The following is an 18,282-nucleotide window of genomic DNA, read 5'->3' as shown; positions in this document are numbered from 1 at the left end:
ACTTTAAATTCAGTTCAGCACTTGAGTGTGGTGATGGTAATGTCACAGAAAGAAAAAAAACCATCAGGATAACAAATAAATGTGAATATTTTAAATGCATTATTTTTGGCCCATTAATGTGATTATTTCATCCTTTCTATTAGGTCATTGTTGCCATTGTCAGCTCATTTAAAAACACATTAAAATCTTTGAAAAAAAATTCAGGAGGGACACCGATCTCCTCAGTAAATAACAGAAAGGGCTGGCAATCAGTTTCAGCTGCTTTGGTGTTACTGAACAGGTGCACTAGAGAGGCAACAACAAGTTTTACAGGTGGAGGCCACTGATATTTTTAGTGCACCGACACCATGTGCACTAGCAAAAAGAATGACTGGGTGGAGACCCAAACTGCAACCAACTGTACCCTACATAGTTCACCACCAGAGGGCGCAAAAGAACAAATTCCAGACATACAGCTTAACAAAACATCAAATGCAAAAGACCATTACAATACAATTTTATTTATATAGCACGTTTAAAACCAGGGGGTACACCAAAGTGCTTCACAGTAAGGTACTTATTCTATGAGAGTTAAACAGGGCTGTAGAAGGTCCTTCAAAAGTCCATCAATAGGACTGACATCTGCTCCTTTATGTAAGAAGGAATAGGAAGAGCATGACAAGAGCCTTAAAAATGACCACTGGTGTGACTGTCTGTCCAGACAATCAGAAGCAGACTTCATGAGGGTGGTCTCAGGGCCTGACATCCACTAGAGGGTCCTGTGTTCACTCCCCAGCACTATGGAACCTGGTTGGCATTTGCAGTAGAATACCATAATTATCAGGCCCTTTCATGTCTGTGCTCAGGGTGCGCACACTGTGCACCTGCTAAAGCCGTGGAGAATCTGCCTGTGACATCGTTCAGCGTGACCGGTTTAGTGGTAGGTCAGTCATGATCTTGGGGGGACTTACCCATGGAAGGACGCACAGACCACTACAGGCTAGCCACCCTGACTGGCATTACGCATCAGGATGCAATCCTTGGATCCATTGTCAGAACTTATGCTAGCGCAGTGGGTCTTTGGTTCCTCCTGGTGCACTGCAATGATCGGCCTAATGTGGTGAGAGAATGCAGGCTGTTCCTGGAAGATTAAGAAATTGATACAATTGACTGTAACCCATGCTCTTCTGATCTAAATTCAATAGAAAACTTTTGTGACATTATGTTTTTGTCCATCTGATGTCGCAAGTTTGCACCTCAGATTGTCCTGGTCACCTTGGTCCAAATCTGGGAAGAGATTCATCAGGACACCATCCATCATTAGGAGAATGCTGCAATGTTTTCAGGAAGGCACCCAAATACATGTGTCCATACAATTTTGAGTTGCTACAATGACATGTCAGTAAAATGATTACTTACTGATACATTTTTTTTTTTTCACGTTGATTTTTGAGGTGTCTTTGAATTCAATGCTCTGTGGGTTGATAATTTTTATTTCCACCAATCACATTTTAAACATGACAATATTTGGTTTATTAGAATGAATTATTTTGTGTTCACTGGAAATAAACAATTCCAGTCTTTGTTAGTTTTTTTTATTTTTTCCATGTAATTCATTTTCATGCTACAGGAGGAGGAAAAGACTTAAGAAAAAGAAAGAAATCATTTTATTTAAAAATAAAACATAGAAAAGAAAGAAAAAGGAGTGACAAGAAAACACATAAGTTGATTGTTGGAGTCAAATTGTTAAATGTTGTCATTATGTTACTTAAATTTGTAAGTCTTAGTTCAAAAAGCATGATCAAAGACATTCGTTTGTTTGTTTTGACCTCCCCAGCCTGTTGGTGGGGGAGGCTGTAGTGTTTTATTATAGGGACACATCCTATGTGAGGGTTCTGTTTTCTTGTTTAGTAAACTTCCTGCCTTTATGACCCTTTTGTGGGCAGGAGGTCACACAAACGCACCCCCAAACACAAACACACACACACACACACATACAGATGCTCCCACACACATACACACACACACACACACACACACACATTCTCGCACATGCATACACACACATACAGTGCCTGACACCATAGGGGGGTTTACAATAGGTGTTTGTGTAAACTGTGTGTCACGAGAATAAAAGGCTGGAGGGGAAGCCCTTTCTCTGAAGTGATCAGAGACTGAGGGCAGAAGGGCTGCTCTGAGATCCTTCCCGTGCTAGCATGTTAAAAACCGGTTATGCTGTTCGTCTTGCTTCGTTAACGGGAATAAGTCTCTAAACCAGCGGGGCCTGTGGAAGCGCAGACCCAACATTGATAAAATACAATTAAACATTAAACCAGAAGAGGGCAGCATGCCCATTTGTTTTAAAGAAATATATTACTATGAAAGTTGACACACACCTCTTCATCCAAACTCAAGACACTGTGGGAAGAAGACTTAAACATGACAATCTCTGACAAAACATGGGCCTCCATACTCAAACATGTCAACACAACATCATTCAAAGTGGTGCATAGAGCCCATTTCTCAAAATCCAGATTATCTCGTATCTATCATGAAATCTCTCCATATTGTGACAGATGCAAAACTACTGAAGCCTCACTGATCCACATGTATTGATCTTGTCCCAGTCTCGTTCAGTTCTGGACAGAGGTTTTCCATACCCTGTCCAGGATTCCCAGTGTGACATTGGCCCCTAGCCCCCTTCTTGCTCTGTTTGGCATCAGTGGGAATGAGGTGCCTCTACCGGCCTCTAAAAGACAGACATTATCATTCTGTTCTATGTTGGCCAGAAGGGAAAATTTACTGAGGTGGCGGAACGCTCCCCCTCCCACTCACAAACAGTGGTTATGTGACCTCATGTTGTGTCTACAACTAGAAAAAATAAGACATTCACTCCAGAACTCTATTGGGAAATTTCAAAGCATGTGGGGTCGTTTCCTTGATGCATTTCTGTCACGGCCAGGAGGATCAGCTGGACAATGAGCCAGGTGGGCCCTGTTTTTTACAAGATTCCAATTCACTATCACCTACAGACCCGGTTCCCGGAATGTCAAGCCCGACGCCCTCTCACACCAATTCACCGCCTCCAAAGACACAGCTCAGGACCCCCCCATTCTTCCCCCCACGTGTGTTATTGGGGCCCTGACCTGGGAGATCGAGTCGGTGATTAGAGAGGCTCAACGGACTGAACCAGAACCCGGAACGGGCCCTCCAGGTCTACTCTTTGTCCCCTCCACAGTAAGGTCAAGAGTACTACATTGGGCACATACAGCCAAATTCACCTGTCACCCGGGGGTCCACCCGGGTCACCTTTCTTCAACGCTTCATCTTGTGGCCCTCTCTCACTAAGGATGTCCGCGAATACATTGCCGCCTGCCCAACCTGTGCTCAAAACAGAAACGTCCATCAACCGTCTTCCGGCCTCCTCCAACCTCTACCGACTCAAAAGCCACCCCTGGTCACACATCGCTATCGACTTCATCACTGGTCTGCCCGCCTCATCAGGTAACTCAGTCATTCTCATCATCATCAATCGCTTCTCTAAGGCTGCTCACTTTGTCGCCCTTCCTAAGCTCCCCACTGCTCTAGAGACCGCCCGGCTCCTGACTAACCACGTTTTTCGCCTCCTGGAATCCCTGCGGACATCGTTTTAGACAGGGGGCCGCAGTTTACGTCACGTGTCTGGAAGGAATTCTGCAACGCCCTCGGAGCTTAGGTCAGTCTCTCCTCCGGTTTCCACCCACAGACAAACGGCCAAACGGAGCGGGCCAATCAGGAGCTCGAGGTGGCTCTCCGGTGCTTGGTGTCCACTAATCAGACTACTTGGAACAAGCAGCTGTCATGGATAGAATATGCTCAAAACAGCCTCACCTCTCCGCCACCGGTGTGTCCCCCTTCGAGGCGTCCCTAGGCTACCAACTGCCACTGTTCCCGGCCGTCGGTGAGCACTTTATGAGGTGTCGGCATGCCTGGAGAGCCACCCGGGCCACCCTTCTCCGCACGGCTGAATGCAATAAGCGCCTGGCGGACTGCCACCGGACTCCAACACCCACCTACACACCTGGACAAAAGGTTTGGCTGTCAACCAGGTTCATCCCACTCAGGTCTGAATCCAAGAAACTGTCTCCCACCTTCATCGGCCCGTTTGAAATTGACTCTCTGATTAACCCTGTCTCTGTCCGTCTAAAACTGCCCCGGAATATGCAAATCCAAAACGTTTTCCATGTGTCACAAGTGAAACCTTGTCTCTCCAGTACTCTGTGCCCTTCTTCCAGACCCCCACCACCCGCCCGGATCATCGATGGCCACCCGCTTCGCTGGATCGTTGTCTGCCACGCGTTAGTGAAAGTCAAGCCACAGCAATTAAGTCGAGTGTTTCTTTGTGCTTTGTATTTACCTTTGTCTCCTTGTCTACAGACTTCCTGGATTCTTCCCCGTGTGATTCCCGAGTGGCGAGTGTTGGAGAGAGAGCCTGCTGTCGTGTGTGTGGATTGTTTGGAGAGCGCGTGCCTTCCCCCTGGATTTCCCTGGAGCCCCGTCCCTCACCTCGTTGTACATAGCACTTCCCCTCTATAGTGCACCTTTTTGTATATACACCTGGTGGACTTGTAAATAAATTCTTGTGTGGATCTGATCCTGGAGTCCTGCGATTGAGTCCTCTACGTCAAACCGTAACAATTTCAAAACCTATAAGAATTTTTCAGCAAACTCCATGTCAGCTGTGGAAATATAGTGTACAGGTCTAGGGCAGTGACCTGGGTGGCAAAGAATGGGATTATTTTGCAGGGTTTATGTTATCTGGGGAAATATTATACTTCTGTTTATATTTCTCTCTTTTTCTTTATTTCACTTTTTTCTTTTTTTTTCTTTTATTTCACAGCCTTAAGTGTACGAGCTAATTACCCCGAATGCACAGATCATATGTAGTCCTTTTCTTCTCTCTCTGTTTATATGCATAAAGGAAAAACTCTTAATAAAAAGACATTGTTTAAAGAAATATCTTACTATGGCTCTAAATACTACAAAACTTTCTGCTGGTTGTCAATTGATTTATAAAAATTTAACGTTTACAGTACTACAGTTTTTACGATGCAGAGACAGTTTTACTTAATTTGGAGTCACGATCAGTCCATAGGTCTGCATTTTAGGTTAGTCTGGTACTCTAAACTGGCTGCATTCTTATTTGTAGTGTAGGTTCACTGAGTGGTTTGTAAGATTAGAATAGCTCTGTGTACGTGCCAGTGCTCTAACTTAAAATAACATAAAACTAAAACCCATGATATCATTTGACTATAGAAAAAAAAGAGAGAACTCAATTAGCTTTGAAAGTCTTAAGTATTTAAGGCAAAGATCAACAGCAGAACAAAATGAGGAACTGTCATTAACTATATGTGATACTTTTTTATTTGTTATCTGATGCAACAAGTCTTGTGCTTCTTGTCTGATTGGTGTTATTTTCTGTGTCTGGCAGCTTCATGTTGTAGAGTTATTTATGTTGTTGTGTCAACTGTCTGCGCTTGCATATGCTGAATTTTTGTGGCTAAACAGATCAGTGGGAGATTATGTCAAGATACCAGTGTGTGTCAGTGAAAGCTGAACCACCCGGAGCCCAAAATCAAGGTGGTGGACCGGACTTTTTCTGTTCCTGTTTCCATTAGACAGACAGAATCAGCTTTTTCCTGCAGCGACTGTGGTCCTGAAACGTCTGTGACATGAGACCAAGACTGGACGATGTCAAAATTTCTCTGTGATAGGAATTCATTTTGGATATTTGTCTGTTTGTGAAATCAAGAGACTGAAAATCATTTTTTTGCGGGAGGTTTTTAAAGCCCTCCTCTTCTTTCTGTTTGACAGGAAGTGCTTTCCATTTTGAATCTTGTGAAAAGTTTCTTTCTGACTCACTGAAAGTCACACAACAGTAAAATGTCTGAAGCTGGAGTACTATACTCTGATGTGAAGTTTACAAGAGAGAAGAAAGCTAATGGTGAGTTTATCTCATGTATTTGTCTTTGAGTGAAAAGATTGAGAAAAACCTCCTAAAATTTGTTAATTTTTCTTTTTTTTTGTTTTTAAGCTTGCATTTTATCACCAGGCTTCATCACATTGAGCAGAAATCTGGTTTCATATTTTTGTTACAGTTGTCATTTTCTCGTTGCCCGACACCACTTACTCTGAAGTAACAATCTCAAAGACTCAGCCGTCCAAAACAGAGTCGCCCGGTAAGTAAGGTGCAGTAATTACAGATTTTCTTGATTGCCTTGATATAACCTGTGTTATATAGTATGCATATGCAGATTGCAGATTGTGTGTGTGTTTGTGTTTGCATTATATCTTTTAATCAGGCTTAAAGTTTTTAATAGTGAAGTAGTTTGACTTTACTGAAAAAAAAGAAACCCAGTCAAAATGTTTTTCACCTGTCAAAATACAATATATCAGAAAAGTATCAGTCAGTCACTCTTTGAAAAGTAAATAAAAACCTTTTTCACCACTAACACTTAGACATCAAATGTTTTTCTACTTTCATCAAAACCTTGAGGACTAAATGTGTTCAGACACATGAAATGTGGCTTTATTTGAAATTCAGCACAAAATAACTAGAACTGAAATTAAGAAAAGTGAAATGATAAATGTTAAACTGTATGCATCAGACAACTGAACAAAGATGATACAGTACAATAGGGTCATACAACATACGTAGTGGTGAATTTCTGTTCGTTTAGAATACGCTTGTTTCTAATTAACAAGTGTAAAAGAGAAATCAACATTAAAAAAAAAAGAGGAAATTGCTCTGAGGGAGTGAGATCTCGCTTAGCGTGTGTGTGAGGTGTTTCTGTGTGCCCATGTCTGCTTTTTATTTTGCATTTAAAAAAATGTTGATCATATCTGCTTCACACTTGTTTACAGTTTTTTTACTGAAGCTAAACTAAACAGACTTTCTTTAACAAGTATCAAATTTCACAGTTTAATCTATTTTGCACTGATATTTAGACGAGGCTATAAACATGGCTTTCTTTTGAAACAAGCCTTAAACGGTCATTTGAGGAACATTTTTGCAGTTCTCTGTTCGCTCTTATGTCAGCGGGTAACTTCTTGCTAAAGTGCCAAACCACTGTGGTCACTGTTCTTTTTCTCCTTAAATTAGCTGTTAAACATGTTAAAAGGTTGTAGTTATAAAGTAATCATACTGATTTATCAAGATATGTGTGTTTTTCTCCACATCTCTATAACCTTTCTGTCACTGCTAACTCTTCAGAGGGGTACCAACAAGATGTATTGAGCAAAAGGTCAAAGGTCACCTCAGAGAGATTGGCCCTGCTGGTTCTCAGTGGTCTCCTGGTAGCTGCCGTCATTGGTATGGGTGTTACCAGTGAGTAGATGCAATGCTTTTTCTCATTACTAGTAAATACAAATGGTGTATAATTTAAAACTAACCTTTATAATGTGGTGTTTTTTTTTTCAATTTTTCTTTTTACTTTTTCAAGAGCCGTTTTTGTAAAATTGTGAACATTTTAAAAGAATTCACAAAATCTGTGTCTAATTTTAGTAAAACACCTCAAATGTCACAGAATGATTTGTATTTTTCTTTTTTAATCAGTGTTTGACAACATAAGATTGGAGCAAATGTTCAAAAAACAAGGAGATCTCAAAAACAGGAATGAAAGTGGAAACACAAATGTCTCAGGTAAATGTCTGTGAAGGTTCTCAGTCATCCAGGTCATTGTAGTCGAAGGAGCTCGGAGGGAAACATTAGAGACTCCAACGTTGCAACGCACGATTAAACTTTTGGACTGCTGATTCACTGGCCCTCTATAGTGTACACATTTTTTTATTGATTTTAATCAATATGTTGAACTAGAACGAAGCAATGACAGATCGTTCAGTCTGTTTTTCAAACACAGAAAGAGAACCATGCAGCACTGTACAGCCTACATGTCCACAATGTCCTACAGTAGAAGGTAAGTAAGTCTCCTGCTGTCTTCAAATCGCACAAATCAGAACATAAATGAAATTTATGCTAGAGAATGTTTTATCATTTTTCAAAATAGAAAGAAAACCATCCAGCACAGTACAGCCTACATTTCCAAAAACTCCTGACGTGAAAGGTAAATAAGTTGGTCTTTAAAATATTTGTATACTTTGATGATTAAAGAAACTCTGATGGACTCACAGAAAAAGTAAGTTAGATTCAAACTGCAGGACAGAAGGAGCCTCCTGCTGCCTCCAAATCACACAAACATTAACAGTGATTTCTTCCACGTGACTGAAGTCGTTGCTTTAATCTCTTCAAAGATCAGACATGTGATAAATGTGAAGAAGGCTGGGAGCAACATGGAGGAACATGCTATAATTTCTCCATCAGTAAATCATCCTGGAACAAGAGCAGAGATGAGTGTAGAGCTAAAGGAGGAGACCTGGTTAAGATAGACAGCAGGGAGGAGCAGGTATTAAACACTTTTCATGTTCTCACATGTTTTAGCACATCTTTATATTTCGTCATCTCAAAACAGAAACATCTCAGAGTAATTTTCAATCTCTTTTCCCAAACAGAATTTCCTGCAGAGAAGAGTGAGTGAAATAATGACTGAAGGCAAGGACAAGTTCTGGATCGGGCTGACAGACTCAGCAGTAGAGGGCAGATGGTTGTGGGTGGACGGGTCACCACTGAATGAAAGGTTTGATTGTTGTGAAAATATATTTGTTAATTTCCTGTATTAAACTTTCACTGAACAAGTTCTGTCTGTTCTTCGTGTCTTAGTTTGAAGTTTTGGAAGGGCACAGAGCCAGACAATTGGAAAGGGACAAATGGGAAACATCCTGATGGAGAGGACTGTGTGAGGATGGGAGAAAAAGGTGAAGCTGATACTCCGAAGTGGTGGTTTGATGCATTTTGCTCAAATCCTCACAAAAGTATTTGTGAGAAAGCAGTGGTAAGGGGAAAGTTTAAAAAAGTATGTGACTGAAATTCAGTTCAGTCTATTAAACACCAGAGTGGAGTGATGCAGTTTTTTTTAAGTTATCTCACAAACAGAATAAAATCAACATATTAAAATAAAATTTGAGTATTATCTTGCATCCAATGTTTTTCCTTTTTGAACTAATTATTATATACAAGAAATGTGGGAGCACCTGTGAACCGTGAAGGAATTATAACATCCCCAAACTTTTGAGATACCCCTGTTAGGAATGTTGTGTTAAAATGGAGCAAGTAATAGATATCAGTGTGAATAAAGAGTAACTGACCATTACAGTGTTTGATATTTTCCCAACTGATTAGTGTGACACCTCCTTTGACTCTCATCAAGGCAGAGCTGAACAAGGAACTGAAATTACAATGTATTATTTTAGCATGATTTTATCAGATAAACTGTGTGACACAGTTTGATCTTAAGAGGCTACAGCTGCTTAAAAACTGCTTACAGGCTGTAACTGAGAAATATGAATACAACACTGTTATACGCTGTTTTCTACACCTGTTTCTCCTCTGGGGTAGTCTTGCTCTGGGTAAATGTGTAAAACAGTAATGTAAGTGTGAATTCACATGTGTACTAAAATGCCATGAATTAACTATTTCTTTATTCATAATCAGAAATACTTAAGTTAAATGTACACACCATAAACAGAATGCTGGACTGTGTTGTGCTGGGATTGATGCAAGCATTAGGATGTGTGGTTTCCACATTGTAATTCCACATTGTTGTGGAATTATGGAAAACGCCAAATGGTGCAAATGCAAACCACATTTCACATTTTCTCACTTCAAGAAGCTTAAAGTGAATAAACTGCAGTTTAGAAGGGCTTTTATATTTAAATAATTTTTCCTTGTGTCTTTGCCTGATTGGATTCAACATCCAACATACATGAAACATTTAAACATTTAAAGTATATGAGTACTTTTATTTTTTGTTACTTTCTTTCTCTGAGTCCTTTCTACAGTAAATCTATAGTTAGGGCTGTAATTTTGGACAATAACACCTTTTTTTTGTTTGTTGTTGTTTTGGGGTTTTTTGCCTCCATACACCACCACAATGAACTATTAAGATGTGAGCAAAGAAAAAGTCAAAAATCATAAATCCAATTAGTGGGTCCACAATGTTGGGCAATGAATGTTTTTCTGGTTACTTTCTTGGTTGCCAGAGCTGAATCTTCAGGTGATTTCTTCTGCACATTGAAAGAACCAGAGGAAGAAATAAACTGAATATTCCTATGCACCCGTCTCTCCTCCTCTCCTTCTCTCTGGACATCCAATCACCATTGTTGACCTGATGTCCAGTCACATCTTATCATATCTCACTTTCTCTCGTCAAAACTCTGTGTTTGTGAGTCACTGTATAGTCAATGTAATTACTCTTATTAAGTCACACATATTAAATATTGTCTGAATATTTGCTTATTCATGCTTTTTTTTGTTGCAATAAACTTTATTTTGATTGGTGAAACAGGGCAGCAAGGACTGAAGTGTAGTAGAAAGAGTTTACAGGTTTTAAGAGGCTTGATCTTGTTGGTTAATGTGAGCATGATGAAAACCCTGAAAATGGATTTCAGATCTACTATAATAGTCTACATTGTTAAGCTGTGGTAAATGAAGGCTGCCTATGGACATCAGACGTCATACAAATCTCTGCATGCCTACTGATTGTTTCAACCAAGAGTATAAGTGTAATGGAGAGTCCCGCCTTTGGTCAGGAAGCAGTCATGCTGATAGGTTCCCACCTTGAGCTGCCTTTGGCAGACTCCCAGCTGATCATCAAAGAGCAAGTCCAAGTCCCAAACCTCGAGAGTCAGCATGTCATTTTCCTCAGCATAGAAGTAGGAGAATTCCTCTTCCCACCAGGGGTTCGGGTCATTGTAGCGAACAGATGTTTTACCCAGAGAAGTAGAACCAGAGGACACCGTGACATAGGCATCTGTGGTTAACAGGATAACGGTGGGAAGATTGCTGGCTCGCAGATCATACACCTTCAGTTGGGCTTCGACTATGATTGAACTGCACATGAGCAGCATAAGGACGAGGGGCACACTAGAGTCCATGGCTTTGCTGGAGGCTGTGGAGAAGGAACAATAGAGATTTACATTTTAGCCAGGATACCTGGATCGACACAATCATCCCATGTGAGGGTCTATTTTATATTGGATGGAACACATTTATGCAATCCTCAGCATTGTCTACATATATATCCTCTGTGTACATTGCAGTGAACTGTGTTCCTAAGTCTGTACAGACATTTTCACTACACAACTGTGTCTGTTTTTAATGCAGTGCTCCAGGGTCATTCAGGGGTTTATCCGTTGTATTGTTATCCCACCTGTTTACTCAAACCCTCCTCCCTACACAGTACTTTTTTCACAACTACACAACAGACTCTCAAAATTAAATGCATCTATGTGTTGCAATAACCTGCAAGTTTAAGATTTTGAGCTCATCAAAATGACAATATTTAATTTCTTTTCATTTTCCTCTTTGCTTCTCCTAACAGTAAAACTGAGTGATCCACTTCCACTGTTCAGTAGTTTGGAAACTGAGAAGTAGACCATTATAACATCAACGTTTACAGTCAACATGGCAAAAAAGTACATAAAATCACAAATACCTAACATCAGAACAGGAAACTCTCTAAACAGGTTTTACAAATTAGGCACATGTAGAAATGTATTAGCTTCATGATCCACAAAAGAAAGAAGCATATTGCTTTGTTAATTGATATTAAAATAATATTTTGAATATTGACTGAATTTTACATGTGCATATGTATAACATGTTGTCAGCTCTGTGTGCAAAAAACCCCCATAAAAAACAACAAAGTATTGGACAAAGTATTCCAGGACAAAAGCTGGAATACTTTGTGCACATACATGTCATCATTGTTAGTGCCAAAAAGCTCACAGTATCATTCCCTGAGCCTCAGGTTTCAAGGAAATGTGTGTGAAAAGATTAGTCTGCAAACAGCTGGTGTTGTTTGGACTGTGTTTCTGTTCACTTTGGTGTTATCACATGCTTTATTAATGCGGTCTTTTCCATAAATGTGACCGACACTGACGAAAGGATGAAAAGCTCAAGAATCTCCATGTAAAATAAACAAACAAAGAAACAAAAAAACAGTTAACCAGTTCAGGGTTGCAAGGGTCTCAAACATAATATTTTCTATTAAAATGTTGAGTTTAAAAAGAAAAAGGCAGCAGATTAATTTAAGGAAAATATAAAAGATAATGTGGTAACAAAATGAACTCAGACATGTGAAATAGTACAAATGAAAAGGGTTGATTCACCACACAATGTGATCAGATTATTATTATAACACACGAAGTGTGAGCAAAATTATGGGAAACAAATTTAAAGGTTTAAATAGATCTAAATGATAAATTGAAAGATCTTCATTTTATAATATTCTACAGATTAACCAATTTTGGGGTCTTTATCCGTGCTGATTACACTGACTATCATTACAATTTAATACAATTAAAAAACTACAAAGTTTTTCAAAGCGACTTTTTCTGTTGTCTTCACATTATAAAACATCTAGCATAGGCAACAACAGTAACAGCATGATCTAACTCATCTGATTATTATTAGTTTGGATCCATCTTATCTTGGATCCACAAATGACTTTTAGAGTCGAGCTACTCTGACTGGATTAGAACAATGAAAACCTTATAATGTACACTTGTAATTTGAGAAGAAAGCAAGAAGGCAGTTCTAAACTCTTACCTGTAGCTTGATCTTGTCTCTCACCACATTACCTGCTGTTCAGGATGTTTTAGAGGCTGACTTATCAGCTTTATGTCAACAATACAATGGCCAGACAACCTGCTCCACTCTCACCATTATATAATATGAATCTTATTTTAAATTACAAAGGAATTATAGCACCTTCCAATGTTTTAAGGTAGGTATCCTAAAATAAGGAGCTAACAAATCAGGTGTTCCCCTTGTGTGTTAGCCCTCTGTGTCTCTCTGTGTGTCTGTGTTTGTATATGTTGTATGAGTCCTTGTGTCTTGTTTCCCTCTTTGTGTTCCATTCTATGTTTTCCCCAACCGCAATGTCTCCTGTCTCTCTGTGAGTACAAGAAAACAATTATTACAATATGATGTGTTAAATTTGCTTAGATGAGAGGGTCCAGCAGTAGGTCAGAGGAATAGGGAAGGATTTGTCTGTGTGTTTTAGTTTGGCTTAGCTGTAGGCCTGAGAGTGTGTGTAATTGTTTAGAGGGAAAGGAATTTATGGACACTGGGGGTCTGCCTGTCATAAAAGGAGATAGGAAGCTAGAGTTGGGGGATGCTGATGCTACCTTTAATAAAAGCTCATAATTGTCATAACTTAGAAGTAGGTTTGCAGGAGACTCTCCACATGCTTATCTGTAAATGTAAAACAACAAGAGGCCAAGGGCCCAGTGGATGCAGAGTGGGGGTCTCAGTGTCTGTAATATGTTAACTCTGTTTTGTGTAGAGGAATTTGGTGTAGCTCAGGTGAGGAGATGACTTTTATGACCATCAGGAAGTCACAGATGCAGAGACACTCACACACAGTGCTTTAACTATTACGACACACCCACACGCACACAGTCACTCATGTGCACTCACATAGACATACGGGTGCGCGCGCACAGGCACTCACGTGCTCGCACAAACACAGAGTTTGCAACACACCATGGGGGTTTTATGATGGGATCGCTTCTATAAAACTGGTTGTAACAAACAAAGTGGAGATCTGCCAAGGAACACCGGCCTGGCACGTCTCCCCTTCTAGAAGATGCATGCGTAACTGAAGATGAATAAAGGTTTTTGTGAAAATGACTACTGAATCCGGTGCCGTCTCTGGATGCCCGAGGAATCAAAAGAAATGGGGTGAAACTGTTCCGTAACACTCTCCCTCATGTTCCTGCACAATGTACAAAACAGCAAACATCTTTTCAGTGAATGACACACTTCCATTTTTTTTGTTGCTCCCTCTCATACATACCAGGGGCAGTTGAAGATATGAACATTGATGTGGTGGTAATTCAACTGCAAGGTGAAGAGAGGAGAGCTTTAAAGAGATCTGAGTGGTCATTATCAAACAATAACAAGACTGCAAAAGTGATTTTAACACAATATTTATTTCGGTGCTAATGAACCTGCATGTGTTTTTACACACACAGTGTGGAGGAGGTTTAGTCACTTTGTGGTTTCAGTGGAAGTTGTGACGAAGGAAACCACAGATACAAAAACAAAATGACAACAGCTCTGTAAGGTTGAAGTGTGGCAAATTTGCTTCTCTTTTGTGAAAGGTTTCCCTTTATTAAAAAAAAAAAGAAATTACCACCACAAAGGTTTAAGCAACGACACAGTATGTACTTTTAAAGCTGAAAAAAGTGGAAAAGGAAATACTTATGATGAGTGTAGACATTAAATAAATAGCTCTCAATACTACAAAGATATATTTTTTATGTTTATCCGAACTGTTACGTGAAGCAGGGCATGTAGCAGGACCCAGTGTGCAGGACTTGACAGACAGAAGTAAACTTAAAATCACAACTTTATTTATGCTGGAATAACAATTACGGAGCAGGGTTTTTAACAACCTGAATAAAAAGACTGGCAGAGACAACACACAATTTGTCAGTGAACACAACAAAAAACAGAGAAAGACATGGACAATATACTCACAAGAGGGAATTGATGCAGAGTGAACACACCTGGCAACAGGTGGAGAAAAAGACTAAGTGAATATCAATGGTACTGGAGTAACGTTCAGGTAGCTGCTTTGTGTTGGTGCAGGGCATTGAGGATGATAACAGTGGGTCGATTTTATCCTTAAACCCAGTTACAGCACTTTCAGAAAGGCATCTACTGTGATGAATACTACTCCCCACTGCTGTGTAATCAATTAGTGGAGATATCATCTGAATTTCAGGAGTGGGACCATCCTTATTTATGCCCCCTTCCAGCCTCAGGCTATATATGGCCCCTTGACCAACACCGGCTGTTCTCATTTTCATACGAACACCCTGCGTCGTCAGACAACATCACGAACGTTCTAAGAGCTTGAATCCTACTCACCTGTTTTGCTGGTCATCATGAATTTCCTGTCGCTCAGCCCATCAGACCAAGACGTCACTCTTCTCCATCTGATATTCCCCAGGCAGTCCAGAAATTGAAATCTAAACATCCTAGTGGGGCTACCGTAGAGAGCCCGATTTCCGCCATACGCCGTATCCATTCCTCAGAACTCCTCTCTCAGTTTGATTCAACAATACAGCGACTCCGGTCACTCCCCATCCCCTCGAAACTACAACCTCCAAACCACTACTAGAGGAAGTTCTATCTCCAGCAAAGGTTCATGGCATAGCTCCACTCCGGATCGCTCTGAGATGCAGCTCCATCCCTGCAGAGCTTCCCAAAAATCCGACCCATCTCAGCATCCAAGTCCAAGGACATGCTGTCCTTCCCGCACCCCGGTGACGTCTGCTGAAGATTCTTTACCGTTGAAGATTTCAGACTGGACTGTAGCCTTTCTTCAACGAGTTTGAAGAGAGGCATTCGCTTTCGCCGATCCGACAACAAGGCAACATTATTCCATTTCTTCTTAACATCTCAACGCTCTCGCTCTCTTTCACCGAACAAAGACAATCCTCCTCTGGGCATAAAGAAGCAAACGCCTCCATCAATGATGCTTCCCCACTCCTTACAGCAACTGCTGCATCACGCCACCACTTCGCACACTCCCTCCTCAGCTGCTTTTCCTACTCAGCGTGGCACTCTGCTTCAGGTAGCCAGTTCTTCTGTGTCCGATCCCTCCTTCGCAACTCACCTCAGAAAACCCTCTTGGCATTAAGTTGCCAAGTTCTCAACCACTCATACCTCCCCTGTTAAACTCTGCAGCTAACACCCTCGGCACTGGGTTGCCAGTTCCTCTCACCCTGTTTCCTTTCTACAACACTTCAACTAATATTCCTACAACCAGGGATCCAACCATACATCTCTCTAACCCAGCAGTTTTTCCTCCTCCAGTCGGAGAAGCTTCAAGCAGCACATGGCCAAGCTTATTAGCCCAGGCCCCTTTTCTTCAAACTAACACTACTCTGTTTTCGCTGGCCCCAGCTTCATACCAGAAATTTCCAAACCCATGACTTTCATCCCTAGAATGCCTTTGCCATATGTTCAGACAAGAGGGGCAGACCTAGGAGGGCACACTACTACTGATTCCGGTTGTTCCATGTCTCAGTGACACTATCTCCACTCCTGCTCCTTTTGTAGAGGTGGCACCCATAACCCCACCAAGCCATGACTAGCTTTGTCAGCTTCCACGCCTATTCATATTTCAGCATTGAAAAAAGCCTTAAAAAAATCACCCTAACCCAGAGTAAAAGGTTTTTCAGGTTTCCATCCAGTGATCGTTGCACAGCCATCACTTTCTTCCAAATCCAAATTGTTAGAATTAATAATTTAAGATTATATATTTCTAAGCATAAATGACAATCATTTGTATGCTGATAAAATATCTTATCCTTATTAGGTCTGATAAGATTCTGTGTGCACTTGTGTACCATGAGATGAGAGGAAGCAGCCTTGACGTTATAATTTCCATTATAGCTTTAGAAACCAGACTGTTCTTTTCTATTAAAGTGCAAGACTTCACACCTTTAAATGTTCATTTGAGATATGACCTATTGCAAGTTTCTGTTTTTATAGTTTAGCAATACGCTTACTTCTGCTTTTCTGCATATCTCATACACACACGTCATATTTCTATGTATGGTATGGCTTAAAGCATACATGCACCTACACACACATGCCTGCTTAAGACTGTCATGTGTATTTCTAATTGCATATTCATGTATGTGACGATAAAAATGGCAGTAACGAGGGAGTCAGTCGAAGTTGCCAAAGGAAAGGTGAAGGGAGCATTACTTGGCCTTGACTGACTTCCCTTGCGAGCCCACAACACAAAGAGCTCTATCTTGTTTTGTTGTGGAGTTGATGGTTTCGTGTTCCAGCGGGGTTTGTGCCTCGATAAACCCAAAACAAATCCAATTTATTTATATAGCACATTTAAAAACAGAAGGTTTGCCCAACATGCTGTACAGAAACAAAAGGGTAAAACACAAGATAAAACCACTGACACTCACATTAAAACGTAATAATACACATATCAACTCACACCAGTCTGAACACTATCAGAAAAAAGTGTTTTCAAAAGCGACTTAAAAACAGGAAACGAAGATGCCTGTCTAATATTTAAAGGCAGCTTGGGGGCCATAATTGAAAAGGCTCGTTCTCCTCTACGTTTTGGGACAACCAACAGCAGCTGGTCATCGGATCTGAGGGTCCGTGAAGGAATATAAGGCTAAAGTAACTTGGAACGGTATGGGGGAGCAAGACCATTAAGGCATTATAAACGAGCGTCAGGACTTTAAAATTAATTCTGTCATGAACAGGAAGCCAATGAAGAGAAGACAGGATAGGTGTTACATGTTTTTGCCTGTGGGTACCAGTCAAGAGGCGGGCAGCAGCATTTTGAACGAGCTGAAAACGAGCAAGAGACCCTTGGCTGAAACCAACATAACGTGCATTACAGTGGTCAAGGCATGTATTACCATCTCCATGTCACGTCTTGACAAAACTGGCTTCAGCTTAACTATTTGCCTCAACTGGAAAAACCGTTTTTGCAACACCGAATTAATATATTTGTTCAATTTAAAATCTGAGTCCTTAATGACTCCCAAATTTGTTCCCTTCCCAAAGTGTGGGGCGCAGTATGAATTAACAAAAAAAAAAACAAAAAAAAAAAAAAGAACTCTGCTAGCTAGCATAATGGACAGGTTTTTGACGGGGCTCGCACACAAACAAAAAGTCTAAACAGCTCAGTCCTGAGCTGAGTAACATAATGACTGATGTCATCACCACAGTCAACTACATCAAAACGCAACCTGTGAAAGCCCGGATTTTTTCGGCACTGTGTGATGGGCTCCGACCACGCAGCCGTTTTGTATCACAGCGAGTCCCGATGGCTGTCACAAGGGAAGGTGCTATCCAGGGTCTTTGAACTGCAAGATGAGATCTGCATCTTTTTGAAGGAAGAGGGCAGTGATCTTACCAACAAATTTAACTGTAACAACTTTCTCATGAAACTGGCATACCTCAGTGACATGTTCCTGAAACTCAATGAACTAAATTTGCAGATGCAGGGCACAAACACTCACCTCCCACATCTGACAGATAAAGTCACATCATTTGTCAGAAAACTTGAAATGTGGAAGCAGTGAGTGAAAGATGGAAACCTTTTTCAATTTGAAATCATTCATTGAAGACAACAAGCTGCAGAATAC

The 18,282-nt window shown here is 40.6% G+C and overlaps 2 protein-coding genes across 4 annotated transcripts; one reads left to right on the top strand and one right to left on the bottom strand.

Annotated features, from left to right (window-relative positions):
- Positions 1-5,491: 5,491 nt before the first annotated feature.
- LOC102076698 (CD209 antigen-like protein E) lies at positions 5,492-10,910 on the top strand. Of its 3 annotated transcripts, XM_025902387.1 has the most exons (10): positions 5,492-5,598; positions 5,833-5,962; positions 6,117-6,197; positions 7,232-7,345; positions 7,574-7,660; positions 7,860-7,934; positions 8,025-8,081; positions 8,269-8,420; positions 8,527-8,651; positions 8,735-10,910. In XM_025902387.1, the coding sequence occupies exons 2-10, from the start codon at positions 5,902-5,904 to the stop codon at positions 8,937-8,939; spliced, it is 957 nt and encodes a 318-aa protein (XP_025758172.1). In that variant the 5' UTR covers positions 5,492-5,598; positions 5,833-5,901; the 3' UTR covers positions 8,940-10,910. The 3 variants fall into 3 exon arrangements, with proteins under 3 accessions (XP_025758172.1, XP_019200874.1, XP_019200875.1); XM_019345329.2 differs by having other exon boundaries at positions 5,494-5,962; positions 7,878-7,934; XM_019345330.2 differs by lacking the exon at positions 7,574-7,660 and having other exon boundaries at positions 5,494-5,962; positions 7,878-7,934.
- On the bottom strand, positions 10,548-12,826 carry LOC109194641 (synaptotagmin-5-like). Its single transcript, XM_019345332.2, has 2 exons — positions 12,683-12,826; positions 10,548-11,021 (listed from the first exon to the last, which is right to left on the bottom strand). Exon 2 carries the CDS (start codon positions 11,005-11,007, stop codon positions 10,618-10,620), a length of 390 nt encoding a protein of 129 aa, XP_019200877.1. The 5' UTR covers positions 11,008-11,021; positions 12,683-12,826; the 3' UTR covers positions 10,548-10,617.
- Between the last annotated feature and the right edge of the window lie 5,456 nt (positions 12,827-18,282).

The sequence above is a fragment of the Oreochromis niloticus genome, linkage group LG22, assembly GCF_001858045.2.
Source record: "Oreochromis niloticus isolate F11D_XX linkage group LG22, O_niloticus_UMD_NMBU, whole genome shotgun sequence".
Classification (NCBI taxonomy): domain Eukaryota; kingdom Metazoa; phylum Chordata; class Actinopteri; order Cichliformes; family Cichlidae; genus Oreochromis; species Oreochromis niloticus.
The sequence above is the reverse complement of the archived record's forward strand: the minus strand, read 5'-3'. Positions and strand labels throughout refer to the sequence as shown.